The sequence below is a fragment of the Leopardus geoffroyi genome, chromosome D2, assembly GCF_018350155.1.
Source record: "Leopardus geoffroyi isolate Oge1 chromosome D2, O.geoffroyi_Oge1_pat1.0, whole genome shotgun sequence".
NCBI classification, from domain to species: domain Eukaryota; kingdom Metazoa; phylum Chordata; class Mammalia; order Carnivora; family Felidae; genus Leopardus; species Leopardus geoffroyi.
The window spans coordinates 73,854,484-73,869,745 of record NC_059334.1 but is presented as its reverse complement, the minus strand read 5'-3'; the positions used below and the strand labels follow the sequence as shown (position 1 = coordinate 73,869,745).

Here is a 15,262-nt window from a genome sequence, read left to right as displayed (position 1 = left end):
AGGAGTATTTATTTATGCCTAACAAATTATTCCTTGAAATGATCACCACCTAGCTGTTAAAATGTTTCCACTTAGCAATAGCTTTGGTTTTTATCCCTGAGCATATAGGTGTACAAACCCCCTTCTGAAGACCATCTCTACAGGGACACCTGGGTGGCCCAGTTGGTTAGACATCCAACTTTGGCTCCGGTCATGATCTCACGTTTCGTGGGTTCGAGCCCCGCGTTGGGCTGTCTGCTATCAGCTCAGAGCCTGCCTCAGATCCTCTGTCCCCTCTCTGCCCCGCCCCCACTCACGCGCGTGCGCGCGCGCGCTCTCTCTCTCTCCCTCTCAAAAATAAACAAACATTAAAAAATTCTTAAAATTTAAAAAATAATAAAAAAATAAAATAAAGGCCAGCTCAAGAAAAATTCTGTCCAGGCAGCTCAGACCTGTCTGTCCCCCGGTGGGGCCACACGGTTTTGTCTATTTGCCGTATTCTTAGGCCACCAGTCCCCCTCAGCAGCTGGCTTTTGGTGATAGAGTGCTGTCTCTTCCTCTTTGCTTTCAGGGGACCTGTTTCAGAAGCCCGAAGTGTCCACGGTCAAGTTCCTCTTCCTGGTGGGAGGCTTTGCGGAGGCGCCCCTGCTGCAGCAGGCGGTGCAGGCTGCCTTCGGGGACAAGTGTCGCATCATCATCCCCCAGGACGTAGGCCTCACCATCCTCAAGGGCGCCGTCCTCTTCGGCCTGGACCCCGCCGTCATCAAGGTGCGCCGGTCGCCCCTCACCTACGGGGTGGGCGTGCTGAACCGCTACGTGGAAGGCAAGCACCCCCCCGAGAAGCTGCTGGTGAAGGACGGCACTCGCTGGTGCACCGATGTCTTCGACAAGTTCATCTCGGCCGACCAGTCGGTGGCCCTGGGGGAGCTCGTCAAGCGTAGCTACACCCCGGCCAAGCCTTCCCAGCTGGTCATCGTCATCAACATCTATAGCTCCGAGCACGACGACGTGAGCTTCATCACCGACCCGGGGGTAAAGAAGTGTGGCACCCTCCGCCTGGATCTCACAGGGACCAGTGGCACAGCCGTGCCCCCCCGGAGGGAGATCCAGACCCTCATGCAGTTCGGGGACACAGAGATCAAGGCCACAGCCATCGATATAGCCACCTCGAAGAGTGTCAAGGTTGGGATTGACTTCTTAAATTACTAACGGGCCCTCCCGCCGCCTGCCCCGCCCTTGGACCCGGCTCACCTGCATCTGCTGACCTCAACCCTGACTGTTCTTTCCCTGTCCTTGACCCTCAGCATCGCCCACCTGGATTTCAGCAGGGAAGATGGGAACCACCAGGGCTGGAAATAATCAGGGGTTTTCGAGGGCACACTGGAGTCAGAACAACTGTCGGAAATCGAGACTGAGGTTTGGGAATAAGAAATCCGAGGATCCTGGGAGAGCAGCTCGTTTTTATAGGTACAAAGTGGTGAAACCCGCACCCACCAAGGGAATCGGTCCACTTCTGCGGCTGCGACTCAGCTTGCTTTGAACGCATCTCCGGTAAGCAGGACTCAGGATGCCTTGTCGCTGTCTTTCTAGGTTGGACGTGAGAACTCTGCGTCAGGAGGAGATTCTTCATCTATTTGAGACTTTTCTTTGTACGTTTCTTGGGGGATGGCAGTCAATATAAAATGCCACCCATCTGCAGTTAATTTCTTGTCATCACCATGTGATTGAATGTGGTGATTCAGCAGGAGCTTGGAGCATTTTTAGCTGGTAGAAGACTGCCCACGTGGGGCACTATTTTAGGTTCTCGTGATTTGAATTCTGAATAGGTTCAGTGAGGAGTAACGATAGCCAGCTAATCGGCTAGGATTTGAGTGAGTGGGAGGACAGACACCTTAACTTTTCAGCAGGTGAAGACTTGCTTTAAGGGAAACGGACATTAAGGCACTGCTGACTTCTCCCGAATCATATGCTGCGACATCGTTCCCCGGATGCCAGATCCTGACTCCTGGGCTCATAAGTGATTCGAGTTAACCTTAGTAGACTTCGGTGTCAGGAAAGGAGCCTGCAGTCTGCGTTGTTCACATCAGCAAGCCCAGGATCTGGAACGGCTCCACACCTCGACAAGCGTACATGTTTTAAACTAACTCCCTCCTCGCTGTCATCTCCCAGAGCGTTTCAGCCACGTAGTCCCACATTTCAGGAGGAATACACTCGTGATACATGGGTAGAGAATCTGCATTATGAAACGTTTCCCTGGAATCTTCAGTTTTTTTTTTAAGTGTATCTACAAGGAATTCCTAGATCTGTCCTTGATGAATTCAGTCAGGTCTTTTTCAAAGCAGATTGACCTGTGGATCGCCCTCGTGTCTGGCCGCTTCTTAAAAGTGGGTTCCTGGAGTCTATTCCTTTTACAAATGGAAGCTGGGTCTTGAGGAGGGGGACCAGCACCTGCGTTTTCAGTGGATACCACGGGGACTGTGGTTCCAGGGGAGTCCGGGAACTCCTGACTTTAGGTTTTGTTGCAAGCTGAAATCCTGACCACCAGCACCTGCAGTCTTCCAGTCTGGGGCTCCCTGACAGACAGACAAATGAAGAATTGGGGTCTCACACTTTGCCCTTTGTGAGCGAGGCGGGGGCTCCACCTGGCTTGGGGGTGGCGCTCTTGGCGCTCACAAGAAGGGCCTGCGAGGGAAGAATGTTGGAAGGAAGGCACCCTGCGAATGGCCCGAGGGACCCACTGGCTTGTCTGCTGGGACTCATTCTGATCTTAAATCACCGGAGGCATGCATAACGAATGAACGGAAGATGAGCTAAGGAACTAACTTTGAATGCAAGCTGGATTCACCCACCCATTCCGTCGCCAATATGCAGATTTGACGCCGCTTTTCCAACGTCATATGAACACGTCTTCTTGTTCACGTGGCCTGCTGCAGAATTCCCTGCTCTAATGTGAAACTCGAACAAAGCACCGAACTGGAGAACGCTGGTCACATAACTTAGTAGCGGGATCTCGTGTCCAGGCATCAAGGTGTGTTTGCTAGGCTTCTCTTCTGCCTGCTCTGCTTCAAAAGCTAAATGTTCTGGGTCTTTCTTTGATGTTGCCAGCCATACTCTACAAATAAGACTTTTTGATTTAGTTATAAGTAATATAATTTTATGTACATACAATATTAGAATATTGTACAGAATCTTTATTTCTACAATGTGCTTTTCTTGTCAAAAAAAAAAAAAAAAGAAAGGAAAATGCTCTTTGAATTTTATTGATGACATTGCTGCCTTTTCATTTCCATGGCTTTATTTTTTAATTGCGCTTACTTATCGATCTGCACCGATGCTAAGCTACGGACCGTGTATGCAAGGCCAAGCAATAGTCAGAGGTGCCAAGGGTCAGAATACTCTGGAAAAAGGGACAACGGCTGGATCGACAGCTTCGTCAGACCTTGCCTCACTTACATCCTTCCCAAAGGCTCACGGTTTATGTTTAAAGGAGCATAATAATGTATCGATGCTCCTGTCCGGTCTTTGAGAGCTGGACATTCTGGTTCTATAAGCAACAGGACTGTGCAGAAAAGCCAGCGAAACCTCTTTGCATCCCCGCAGGGCTTATCAGCTTCGTGTGGGGCAGGGCGGTCACCCTGAGGGCAAAGTGGGGTCCCTGTGCAGCACGGTCAGGATGACAGGGTTACACGCAAGGAATCGAGTGGTGCACAAATCCAGCCTTTCTGCTGGATTAAGCGTGAAAGTAATTTAGTCGAGTCTTCCTTTTTGGCCACTGTAAGGCCTTCCCACCTTTGCATCAGGCATGTCTCCTTGTCTATGATTTCTCTTTAGTGAGTTGGTTGAAATTTGCACTCTTGGCAAATAGGTGATGGAGGGGGGGGGGTGATAACTTTACTGGACTTTCTTCTGGCCCCAGCAGTCGACCCGATTAAAGGGAATCCCCAAATCCATTCCCCCTCTCCCTCCCGCCCATGGAATGACATATTGTAGAATAAGAACACTGGATGAATACGCTTGGACACGTTTTCTAATCTCAGAGAGTTTCTAAAAGGCCTGTTGTCATGACCATCACGCAGACGTCCCTGTCCCTGGTATCTGATCATGTTTTGGAAGCAAAACTGTCAGAGATTTCCTTTATAACTGCCCTTTCTGTACACAGCAGGCATTAATAAATGCTGAATGACAGACCAGTGACAGACATAGAAGATAGGCAAGACAGGAGACATACAGGCACTTTTGCAGAGTGATGACTGAGACTGAGTCCAGATTACAGAGCCTGCCCTACCCCTAGGATGTTATTTAGATCAAGTTTAGCTTCTAGAGTCTAGGTCTGGTTAATTGCCAGGGTGGCAAAGAATCGCATGCCTCGATATAAACGGGAGTCAAAATGCATAATTAGTTGAAGATCGAATTTCACAGTGGTAGAGATGACGTCGCTGTGGTCAAGCTGCATATTTATGCTGGGAAATGACTTAAGTGGATGACTAGTATAAACGTCGTTGTCCATTAGGTCACATCTCTCATCTGCTTGGACTATGGAATTTCATTCTAAAATATCAGCCACCGGGGTCTCATTCATTCACTACAGGATAAATTCACACTCCACAGAACCTTGCAGCTGTTCAAACTTGACGAGATTGTACCTGCAAACTCTGTCTTCACGGATGTCTAATAAAGCCAAACTCTGGATCTCGTGTGGCCCAAGTTGGTTTTTTTTTTTTTTTCCACTATGAATTTGTGAATGGAATTATAGATGCATCATCGCTGACTTCCCCCTCCACCCCATCTCCAGTGGAGACTGGTTTTCAGATCTTGTCCTCAATGTTGCAAGCTTTTTAGCTTTTTTTGAATTAACTTTCATTCCAACTAGACTGGCTCCATCCATGTTCGTGGGCCCCTAGAGAAAGTGGTCTAGCCAGATAGAAGGCAGATGAGCCAGGGGGGGCCTCTGACATCTCCACCACACCCAAATGAAGGGTGTTGAAAAAGAGGCAGAAATGTCTAGAACTGGTGCCTTGCCCTCTGGTATCCTAGCAGGCATGCCAAGCTGGCTGCTGTGTCTAGAGCCTCGAGTTTATTCCAGGCTCTATGTCTGGGTCGCCCTCTAGAGTTGGCTCTAGAAGCTTCTGGAGAGTCTGCGGTGGACTCCTAGGATGCTGAGGGAGGTCTACATGGATTCTTCTTCAGTGGTACATCTAAAGTTCACCTCCCAGGAAGCAGAGGCAGGGAAGGCTGGGGGATGCTGTGCAACAAACCAACTTACCGGAAAGTGGTGTTTTCGGTGGCCATGTTTCGGTTTTCTCAGGCAGTCTGTAAAGGTCCTCACTCCCTCTGTGTGGGTCACACAGTGGGCATCTTGGTTTCCATCCAATGAGATGAAGGCTCAGGTCCCCTTTAGTTCCCATAAAATAAGGACGATTAGAAAGGAGTGTGGCCCCCACTTCCCTATCACCCCTCCTCCTTCATTTTGGTGCATTGCCCCTTTCTGCAGCCCTACCTGTCCCAGGGGGGCAAGGGTGTCAAGGGAAATCTCCAGCCACGTAGGCTTCTCCTCCCCTCCCGGCTGCTTCCCGTCCCCCCGCCAGTCCCTCACACAGCCCTGACTCCTGGAGGAAGTCCCCATTGACACCACCGGGCGCCAACCCAGACGGTGCCACTGTCTACAGCAGTAAAGGCAGCTTTGACCTAGGTCCCCACACATAGCGCTCTCCCCAGTTACAAAGCCCAGAGGGCTCAGCTGGGGGGAGATCACGTACCGAGAACGAGAAAGGAGAACAGCTTCCGAGACGAAATATTTACTGCGCCAAACCCTGGATTTCATGCCGGGGGCCGACGCTGAGCCTGGAGCGGGGGAGGCATCCCCCGCATCTGCTCGTGTTCATCCGCGCCCCCTGGCCTGTGGGCCCGAGGTGAGGTCGTGGGCAGGAGGGTTGAGCAAGGGGGAGGGGCATCCAGGAGTCCGGCCCCTCCTCCCCCACCTCCGGGGGTGGGGCGGGGGGAGGGGGGGTGAGCGCACAAAGGCCAGAGGGAAGGCGAAGGCCAGGAGGGCTGTTGGCCGGTGGACGATCCAGGCCCGCCCAGGTGAGGACGTGGAGTGGGCTGGAAAGAGGAAGTGGGGGGCTGTGACCTCGCTTTCCGACCCCTTCCCGGGCCCCCACCCCCAGCACACCTCCTCCCCACGCTCCTCCTCTCGGATTTCACGGCTCAGAGGAAGCCGCCCAGGCCACCACCCACCTGCGCCAGGTGCGGCCCACAGGCCAGGGCCACGCTTTGGGGTAACAGTTATGCTATAGAGGCCCTCAGGGTTTAGATGTCCCTCCTCGGGCGGGACAACCCTCAGACAAGTTACTTGGCTTCTCTGCGCCTTATTTTTCTCATCTGTAAATGGGGCACTCCCATGGGAACTCACCCTTAGGGCAGCTGTGAGGATTTGGCAAGAATACCGTCCCGGGTGCGCTGTGTCACAGCCAGTGTTCTGCAAATGTCCGAGTGTGTTCGAAATTCCCATCACTGCTGACTAAACCCTGACTGTGGCCCTCCCCCCGAGACCACGTGTCCTGGCGGTGAAGGCCTCACTTTTGAGAAGTGACCTGCTTGGCATTGTAGCACTGGGCAACATCAACGGATGCCCAGATGCAGGAGCTGTCCCTTTTGAGGGGACCCAGGCCATCCTGGAAGAGGGCGGGGGTCTGGCTGGGGAGGCAGCATCCCATCAACATGCTGCGGTGCCCCCCGCCCTACCTCTGCTCACCCATCTTGGACTCTGTGCCCATCTTTGGGGACTTCTAAGCCCTTCCAGCCAGACCTTATTCGAATTCTTCATTGTTTAGCAGCATCCTTGGCTTCTAACTCACTAGATACCAGTAGCACCGACAGCATACCCCAGTTGTGACAACCAAAAATGTCTCCAGACATTGCCAGGTGTCCTGAGGTGGCGTTGGGGGACAGCCGAAGTCACCACTGCAACCTTTTCTACCTGGAACCACAAAGGCCCTGGGGCTGGGGGTGCTTCTTCTCTTCCCTTTTCTGAGGTTCCGGAGTTTCACGTGGGGGCTTCTGGGTCCTGCTCATCTTTGTATTTCTAACCTCGTGACAGTTGTTGGCCATAGTGAGCATACAGTTCATGATTGCTGGCTGGCTGGATGGATGGATGAATGGATAGGAGGTTGGGTGGATGGAGGAGGTCCCAGGAGGGGAGACACTGGGGGACACGTAAAAGGTGAACGCCCCTTGGTAGTAGGCCACTGGTTTTATCTGCTGGTTCTGTGTTAAGATGGTGGTGCTGCCTCCCTTTCCCAACCCCCCGACGGGGTCATTCTCCTCCCAAGTACTTTAGCACACGTGTGAGTTCTTGAGGCAGGAACATTCGATTAGATCATTTCATTCCCTCTTCCCTTCGTTAACAGAGAGTGAAATCATGGAGTCTTCCTCCAAGACCTTCATGAGACACCTGCCAGTCACACCAGGCTACAGTGGTAAGTGGTGACATGCCCTGCTGATGTGCCCGGCAGAACCGTGGTCCTGCTCACTGTCCCTGCCTTGGTCCGCTATTCGTGTCTTTCTGGCCAGTTGGGCCAGTACAGACACTTTGGCTTCTTTAGGACCCTTGCGGAAAGCACTCCTTTGCCCAAGATGGCTGATAATGGGGTTCTGATGAATGGGGAGATACAACTTAGGCCAGATCTCCCAGGACATGGCCTCGTACGTGGGAAGCACCGAATGTTCCTTGAGTGCATTTGGACCAGGATAGACACACTGCTAAGGGGACAGACACAATGAATAAGCTGAGGCCCTGTCCTTTTTCCCAAGTCGAGCTTTCTCAAGTGTTGCACGAGGGTTGTTCTTATGGGCCCATCCCTTCCTGTGTCCCCCAGAGGGAGAGTGGTCAAGTGCCCCGGTTTGTCTGGAATGGCCCTGGTTTCAGCACTGAAAGTCCTGTGTCCCAGGAAACCCCTAAGTCCTTGTCAAACAGGGATAATTGGTCATTCTACCCAATAGTGCTTCTCCTCAGGCTTCTGGGCTACGGGGGACTTACTAACTCACGTCCCTGTGACAGATGCAGTGGTCCTCATGGGCACTCCACTCTCACAGATAGGTGTTCTTAGGAGAGGAGATACACGGGGAATATTCCAAGGTGCCCAGCCTCACCCCTTATCCCACTGGCTGGTTAAGGGAACAGGCTTTGAGTTCTAACAAACTGAAGTTTCAGTCCCTGCGTGGCCACCGTGTGTGTGATTGTAAGAGTACTTTCTGTGGTAAGTATAAGTGTCTATTAAATGGGTATATTCGTTTCTTAGGGCTCTGTTTATTTTTTTTTTTAATTTTTTAAAAATACCTTATTTATTTTTGAGAGTGACAGAGTATGAGTGGGGGAGGGGCAGAGAGAGAGAGAGACACAGAATCTGAAACAGGCTCCAGGCTCTGAGCTGTCAGCACAGAGCCCGATGCGGGGCTAGAACTTGTGGACCACGAGATCATGACCCAAGCCAAAGTCGGACGCTTAACCGACTGAGCCACCCAGGCACCCCTCTTAGGGCTGTGTGTGAAACAACAGATACTCTCTCACAGCTCTGGAGGCTAGCAGTCTGAAATCCAGGTTTGGTTGGATCATGTTCTCTCCGAAGGCTCTAGAGGAGGGCCCTTCTTTGCTTCCAGTTTCTGGTGGCCCCCGCTGTTCCTTGGCTTGTAGCATCCCAGCTCCAATCTCGGCCCCCATCTTCACGCTGCCCTGCATCTCGGTGTCTCTTTCTCAAGCCCCTCTCCCTTCTCTTATAATGGAGTGCTTTCGACAAGCATCCTAAGAAGCTAAAGTGTCTGTCCTGGCAAGTCAGCTGGCCAGACATAGACAGTGGACTAAGGCAGAGACAGATGGATTTAGGGCGCATCCTCAGCCAAGGATAATCTCATTTCCCGGTCTTTCATTACGGCTGCAAGGACCTGTCAGGTAAGGTCCCATTCGCAGGTCCCAGGGGTTAGGACTTGGGCACAGCTATTTGGGAGACACAAGTCAAACCTCTACACAGGATAATGATAGATTTCTCATCAGATTGTTGTGAGGTTGGAAGGAGCCAGCGCACAGGCTATTTAAGACGTCCCGGCCCTTAGTAAGACTCAGCGAGCGTAGCTTGTGGTCCCCCGTGTGTGTGCACACATACAAGTACGTAAAATCTCTGAAGGGCAGGGGAGGCCCTGGTGGCAGGGCCCCTTGGTTTCTATGGTCTCCCCCCCCCCCCCACCACACTGGGGTATCTTTTGACTGCCCCAGGGTTGGGGACACTGGCTGGTGGGTGGAGAACTTCAAGATCAGTTTAGAAATTGGATTCTTCCAGAAGCAGCTTCTCACAGGGCGTAGGAGGCAGGGTTTCTGCTTTTAACTCTGTGGTCAGGTTTTCTTTAGGGACAAAGGCAAAATGTCCGGGCCCCGGGAACGAGTGAGGGGTATTTATGTATTTATCTATCCAGCCATTTAAAACCAAATTCTTAACCAGTTTTCCCTCATCCGTTCTTTAAAAAAAACAAAAACAAAAAAAGAGTTTTATTGTGACAATATTACAGTCCCTAGGATTCAGCATCTAGTTTAAATAAACACTTGTGTTTTACCCATACTAATAGTAATGATTACATGTTATTTTGTGGGAAATGGCAAAAAATTGTTCCAGGGGGTGGGCCTCACAGATAATGAATTTACCTTTTTGTGTAATAGGTCTCAGCTTTTAATAAGCCCGCAATTTCCCTCGACAGTCTGACAAAAAAGATCCCAAATTGCATTTGGGATGTGTCAAGGAAAATAAGCTTTCTCTCTAAAAAGATGAAATAATTTCAATTACTCCTCAGACTATCATTTTGGCCCATTAAATGCTTTCCCCATTTGCTGTTCAGACTGACATCAGGGGCTTTGCTATCAAAGAATATGACTGTCATCGTCTTTGTCGAAACGGGCCGTCCCTCCCCAGCTCCGAGGTCATTTTTTTTTGTGGCCTGGGGAGGGCCTGGCGCAGTGCAAACAGCCCCGCTGGTGTTAATGGCCTTTGGGAAAACGCAGTGTCGTTGGCCCAGGAAGAAATGCCAAGTGGCGGGCTGGGGTTCCGGGAAGTTTCTGCAGGTTCTGATTGCCTCGCTGAAGGCCCTGATGCATCGGCTCTTGCAGGCTTCGTGCCCTACCTTAGCTGCCAGGAATCCACCAGCAAGGACAACATGTCCCACTGCCTGAAAACCTTCCAGGAAAGCACACAGCGATATAAACACCAGCTGGAGGAGTTTCGCTGCTCAGTGGCCACTGCCCGGAAGCTGAAGCCCGTTTGCTCGGAGGAGACGGTCCTGCGGGAGCTGCATCAGTATTATCGGCAGTATCACCCCCTGAGTTTGGGTACCGGCTCCGGGAAACCTGCCCCCTTCCCCCCTGGGCATAACTGCAGGGCCCGGCAGGCCCCAGGGGACACAGAATCCAGCACCCGTGCCAAATCCCCAGGTGGTGGTGCGGGATGGAAAGGCTTGGTCTCATAAGATGAGAAAGAAACGTTTCTTGGGGGGGGGGCAGAGGGACACGGTCCCGGTCGGGCAAGAGGGTGCTGGGAACTGAGACCCCGGGCAAGTCACCAGGAGTGTGGGGACCTCACCTGTCCTCTCAGTACGTACGTACACGTGTTAGCTGCTTTGTCTGTGCTGGGCGCCGTGATTTCATGAACCGCGACGTCAGTGCTGTGACGGTGAGACTATGATTCCCACTTTAGAGACGGGGAAAGTGAGTCTGCAGAGGTGGTGGCGACCCTTGTCTGAGGTCAGACCTCGGCTCGAACCCGGCTCTTCCAGGTGCTAGCTGGGTGGGAAGGGGTTGGCCCTGAACAACAACCGCAAAAGCGATGACAGAAACAACTGACGACGTGATTACGTGTAATGCTAATCACAGCCATGATTTGCCATAGACCATTTTTAAGGTCTCACGGCCTATAGGAAAAGTATCGAACTCCAGAACTGCCTTTATTAGTATTACTCTAATTGCTTGGGGTAGCAGGCTCACATGCGTGTTGTGCTTTAAAGTTTTCCAAGCCGTAACATCTGCCTTCAGAGTTTAGGATTTAGCCCAGTTCTGTGACTGTCTGCTGAGGGACGTAGGGCACATTGCTTCCCCTCTCTGGACTGCAGCTCCTTCATCCAGTGCGGGGAAGGATGGACTAGAGGCTCCCTACGGTGTGCTCCCGCTCTGAGGTTCTGGGACTCGCTGGCCTAATTCTATTCTGACAGCAGCTAGAAGAGGCAGGCGGGCAGTTACCTTTCATCTCACAGATGTGAAGTCGCTCAGGGTCAGCGCCAGAGTCACTCGTGACCTGAAGGCAGTTTCGTGGTGCTCAGCCTGATATGCTTCCTTCTGACCTGGTTGCTTCTCCTGGTTCCTTTATGTGCACGGTCAGAGCGCAACGTGGGAAGCTTCTTGATTAATCTGAGAGAGGAGCAGGATCCGTTGAATCAGACAGACGCAGGCTTGAAGCCTGGCCCTACCACTCCCTTGCCGCGTGACCTTGGCCAAGATGCTCTTAACTTCTTTAAGGTCTCGGTTCTTCCTCTGTAAGGTGTAGGTAATTACCGCGTCAAGTTCTTACAGTTCGTGAGAGAATGAAATGGGAGGGTATTTGCAAGGCCCCTACCAAGGTGCCTGCTACTCGGTGTCGACCAACCCGCGATAGCTGCCCTTAGCACGTCTGGGGGCCTCTCGGGGTTCGCCAGCGTAGCTGTTGGGGTGCCAGCTCACTGTGTGACTTCTCAAAGCCCTCAGAAAGCACGGTGTCTTTACAGAATGCAAACACATAAAGAAACCTCTCCAGGAGCCTCCAATCCCCGGCTGGGCTGGCTACCTCCCGAGAGCCAGGGTCACGGAATTAGGCTGTGCCACGCGGTACACTGTGATGGCCAGAAACTGCTACAGAGACTTCCTGGACCTCGTGGAGCAGGCCAGGAAGGCACACCTGAAGCCATATGAGGAGTAAGTCTGGCTTGGGGCGTGCCCGCGGGTGACAGGAACCGGGGCGAGAGCAGTTGTCGGGCTGGGGCGTTCCCGGATGCCCCATCCCAGCTCTAGGGGGCCTTTGATTTGTTTTACAGAAGGGGCCTCGTTTGTAACGGGGGCCTTCAAGGTGGGCCGCTCCCCTCCACTCCCCACGCCACCCGCCATTTTCCAGAAGCCCTGCTTGCGGTCCTGGCTGGTTTGCAGGGCAGAGGCCGGGAGGAAAAACCAACAGGGCCACGTGTCCTGGCAGCCACCTACGGCCCAAGGGCACCGAGGGAGGGACATGGTGCGGCACCGCATTGGGCAGCTCTTTGGCCTCAGTTTTCCCTTCTGCAAAATGGAGATACGATAATCCTTTCATTTTAGGATACATCGTAAGGACTAGAAAGAAACACGCTGTGCTCACGCAGGACGTGCAGAGATGGTATTTTTTCTTTTTATTATTATTAAAAAAAAAAAAACGAGTAAGTCTATGATTTCTGTTCTTCAGAATATACGGAGTCGGGTCCACACAGCCTCCTTCTGCTCCTTCTCTGAAGGTTTTGCAGCACCAAGGGCTACTGCCAAAATATCCGGAGTTTTCTATCCCAGGTAAGGGCGGGGGGGGGGGGGGGGAGTCCTTCTTGCCTTCCTACTCCTTTTAAAAGGGGGATGAAATGTTTGCGGAGCCTCCCTGCTTAGCTGGGCCATCTGCCTGCAACTGGTGGGGACGGTTTCTCTTCCAGGTGGTAGCTGTCCTGCCCACGGAAGACCCCTGACAGAGGACCCCAGGCCTCCGGTGACGTGTGGCTGTGCCCAGAGATCAAATATGTCCTGCAACGGGAAGATTTATCTAGAGCCTCTGTCCTCAGCAAAGTATGCAGAAGGCTGATGCAGACAGCCTCTCAAGGAGAGGTGAACTTCAAGGGGGGACTCAAAAGCTCACCATTCTTACACGAGGACCAGGCCCTGACCCACACCCAACAGGCACTACGGAACTTTCAAAACCTAAGAATCCTTTCAACTGCCACCTGCATCCTGTTTGGCAATAGCATGTCATTAATGATAAAGGCCTTTTATTGTGTGGGAATAAAGAGGATGCTTCTCAGCATGCTGAAGGTTTCTATGGTGAGGGGGGTTGCAGGTTATGTTGACATTCAGACGAGCTAGGGAGAGGCCCATCTCATCCTTACCTTGAGGGGACCGTGTGCACCTGGATCAGACTCTTCCTGAAGCCCTAGCCAGCCTCTCGCCATCGGTCCCCGTCAGCCATCTTGGGTCCTGACATGGCAGTTCCCACCAGTGGCACAGACGCCATGCCCAGCCAACCCTGCTGTCTCAGAATCCCAGTCCCCAGGCGACCCGGTGGCAGGCACGAGGTGTATTCATTTCATCGGGCTTCTGTGACACTGCCTCAAAGAGGCACCAAAAGATGACGGAAGTTTATTGCCTCGCAGCTCTGGAAGCTAGAAATCCAAGTTCGAGGAGTGAATAAGACCATACTACCTCTGCAACCTTAAGGGCGAACCCTTCCTTGCCTCTTTCCAGCTCCTGGTGGTGGTTTGCTGGCAATCTTTGGGCTTCCTTGGTACGTAACTATAATGTCCGTCTTTATCGTCCCGCAGCATCCCTCTGTGTCTCTCTGTCTTCGCGTGGCAGTCTTCTTGAAGGACACCTACAAAGAGCCTATTTCCAAATAAGTCATAGTCTTGCGTGCTGGGGGTTAGGACCTCGATATATCGTTTTGCGGGGACACAGTTCAGCCCACAGCACGGGCTTGCCTCCTTCTGCCACTAACAGGCACTCTCTCTGACCTCGCTCGGCATCCGCTGGCACTCAGAAGGCCTCAAATGCAGCTCCTGGTGCAGTGAGACCACTGCAGGCATCAAAAGGCTCAGAAATGGGCAATCAAAAGGCTCAGAAATGGGCAGAGCCAAAGGACACAGTACTGTACCGTTGGGGGTTTTGCCCAGGGTGGGAATTTTCACCAGGGTTCCCTGGGCAGAAATCAGGTGTCAGATCTTTACCTCTGATGAGTCGAAAGAGCTTTGATGAGAAAAAAGTTACCTATTTGTTTTTATGAACCTCCTAGTGGGACTCAGTATTCCCTTCTCTTATGCAACAAACCCTAATAGCCGTACCTATCACCGTCACCTCATCCTAACGGAAACCACAGATCTGTTCCTATCATCTGACGTTTGTTGCAAACAGCTTAAAATAATGTCAGTGCGGATCACCACTTTATAATTATGTAGTTGTTCAAGCTACTTTACTACCCTCTAGTATATTGTTATTCAATCTATATATGAAGAAACACACGGCGAGCTCACAAATTTGTCCTATTTAATATTTTGACCATATTTCACGTAATCTCACGTATTTGACTTTCTGCATCTAAAAGCGTTGTGAGAAGACGCTCACAGCTTTCACCAGACAGCCAGAGGGGCCCTGGCACCGAAATGTTTCCTTGTCCAGGGAAACAACCGAGGATGTGTGTACAGGGTGATTATCATACAAAACAAAACAACAACCCAAACCCCGTAAGACTTGGGATTACAATATATCCCTTTGTTAAAAAATAATGTGATAGAAGAGTTCTGCTATGGACAAATATTTATAATACAGGACATGAAAAACAGGACATAAAATGTGTAATAACAGCGAGCCCACGCACACACACACACACACACAAAATGATCTTGTTTTTTATTTTAAAAACAGTTGTGGGAGGGGAGAGAATGCTAACCCATGGTGCTACCAAATGGTTATTTGAATGATGATATATCACTAGTTATTTTTATTGTCTTGTGTGCGTGCTTTCCAATTTTTCACAGCCAACAGGTATTGCTTTCATAATCAGGAAAAATGTTATTTTTAAAGATCTCGGCTGTTTTCATCTTCTTGAGATCGTATGTTTAGAGGCAAAAAGCCATATCTCAGTAGAAGGTAGCTGGCATCTTGTTCAAAGGGCTGGAAGAGACTATAGATAAGATTTTTTCCAACTTTCTTAAAACCCTGGGACCCCACTGGGGCGCCTGGGTGGCGCAGTCGGTTAAGCGTCCGACTTCAGCCACGTCACGATCTCGCGGTCCGGGAGTTCGAGCCCCGCGTCGGGCTCTGGGCTGATGGCTCAGAGCCTGGAACCTGTTTCCGATTCTGTGTCTCCCTCTCTCTCTGCCCCTCCCCTGTTCATGCTCTGTCTCTCTCTGTCCCAAAAATAAAATAAACGTTGAAAAAAAAAAATAACCCTGGGACCCCACTATCCAGAAAGGAAAGCAGGAGATAGGTCCGTCACCTACCTGG

General features: G+C 51.4%; 2 protein-coding genes and 1 long non-coding RNA gene across 6 annotated transcripts in view; 2 read left to right on the top strand and 1 right to left on the bottom strand.

Annotated features, from left to right (window-relative positions):
- Window positions 1-4,668, top strand: part of HSPA12A (heat shock protein family A (Hsp70) member 12A) — a 168,119-nt gene extending 163,451 nt beyond the window's left edge. For both annotated transcript variants that reach the window (XM_045439079.1, XM_045439080.1), the window contains one exon: window positions 551-4,668. In XM_045439079.1, coding sequence (XP_045295035.1) covers window positions 551-1,188 — 638 coding nt within the window. In that variant the 3' untranslated portion in view covers window positions 1,189-4,668. The remainder of the gene's footprint in view (window positions 1-550) is intronic.
- Window positions 2,873-5,942, bottom strand: LOC123577125. Its single transcript, XR_006701719.1, has 3 exons — window positions 5,736-5,942; window positions 5,243-5,371; window positions 2,873-3,091 (listed from the first exon to the last, which is right to left on the bottom strand). It is a non-coding gene; the product is annotated as an uncharacterized LOC123577125 (long non-coding RNA).
- A 48-nt stretch (window positions 5,943-5,990) lies between these two features.
- CD2H10orf82 (chromosome D2 C10orf82 homolog) lies at window positions 5,991-13,067 on the top strand. Of its 3 annotated transcripts, none has more exons than XM_045439076.1 (6): window positions 5,991-6,060; window positions 7,386-7,454; window positions 10,127-10,345; window positions 11,770-11,956; window positions 12,471-12,571; window positions 12,706-13,067. In XM_045439076.1, the coding sequence occupies exons 2-6, from the start codon at window positions 7,397-7,399 to the stop codon at window positions 12,849-12,851; spliced, it is 711 nt and encodes a 236-aa protein (XP_045295032.1). In that variant the 5' UTR covers window positions 5,991-6,060; window positions 7,386-7,396; the 3' UTR covers window positions 12,852-13,067. The 3 variants fall into 3 exon arrangements, with proteins under 3 accessions (XP_045295032.1, XP_045295031.1, XP_045295034.1); XM_045439075.1 differs by lacking the exon at window positions 5,991-6,060 and adding an exon at window positions 6,067-6,222; XM_045439078.1 differs by lacking the exon at window positions 5,991-6,060 and adding an exon at window positions 6,067-6,254.
- The last annotated feature ends 2,195 nt before the right edge of the window (window positions 13,068-15,262 follow it).

What these genes read in the sequence shown, in the direction of transcription:
- CD2H10orf82 (XM_045439076.1), top strand. Translation starts at nt 7,397, where the DNA reads ATGGAGTCTTCCTCCAAGACCTTCATGAGACACCTGCCAGTCACACCA. An exon ending in GTATCACCCCCTGAGTTTGG is followed by an intron (nt 10,346 to 11,769) that starts GTACCGGCTCCG and finishes GTGTCTTTACAG; the next exon opens with AATGCAAACACATAAAGAAA. An exon ending in CACCTGAAGCCATATGAGGA is followed by an intron (nt 11,957 to 12,470) that starts GTAAGTCTGGCT and finishes TCTGTTCTTCAG; the next exon opens with AATATACGGAGTCGGGTCCA.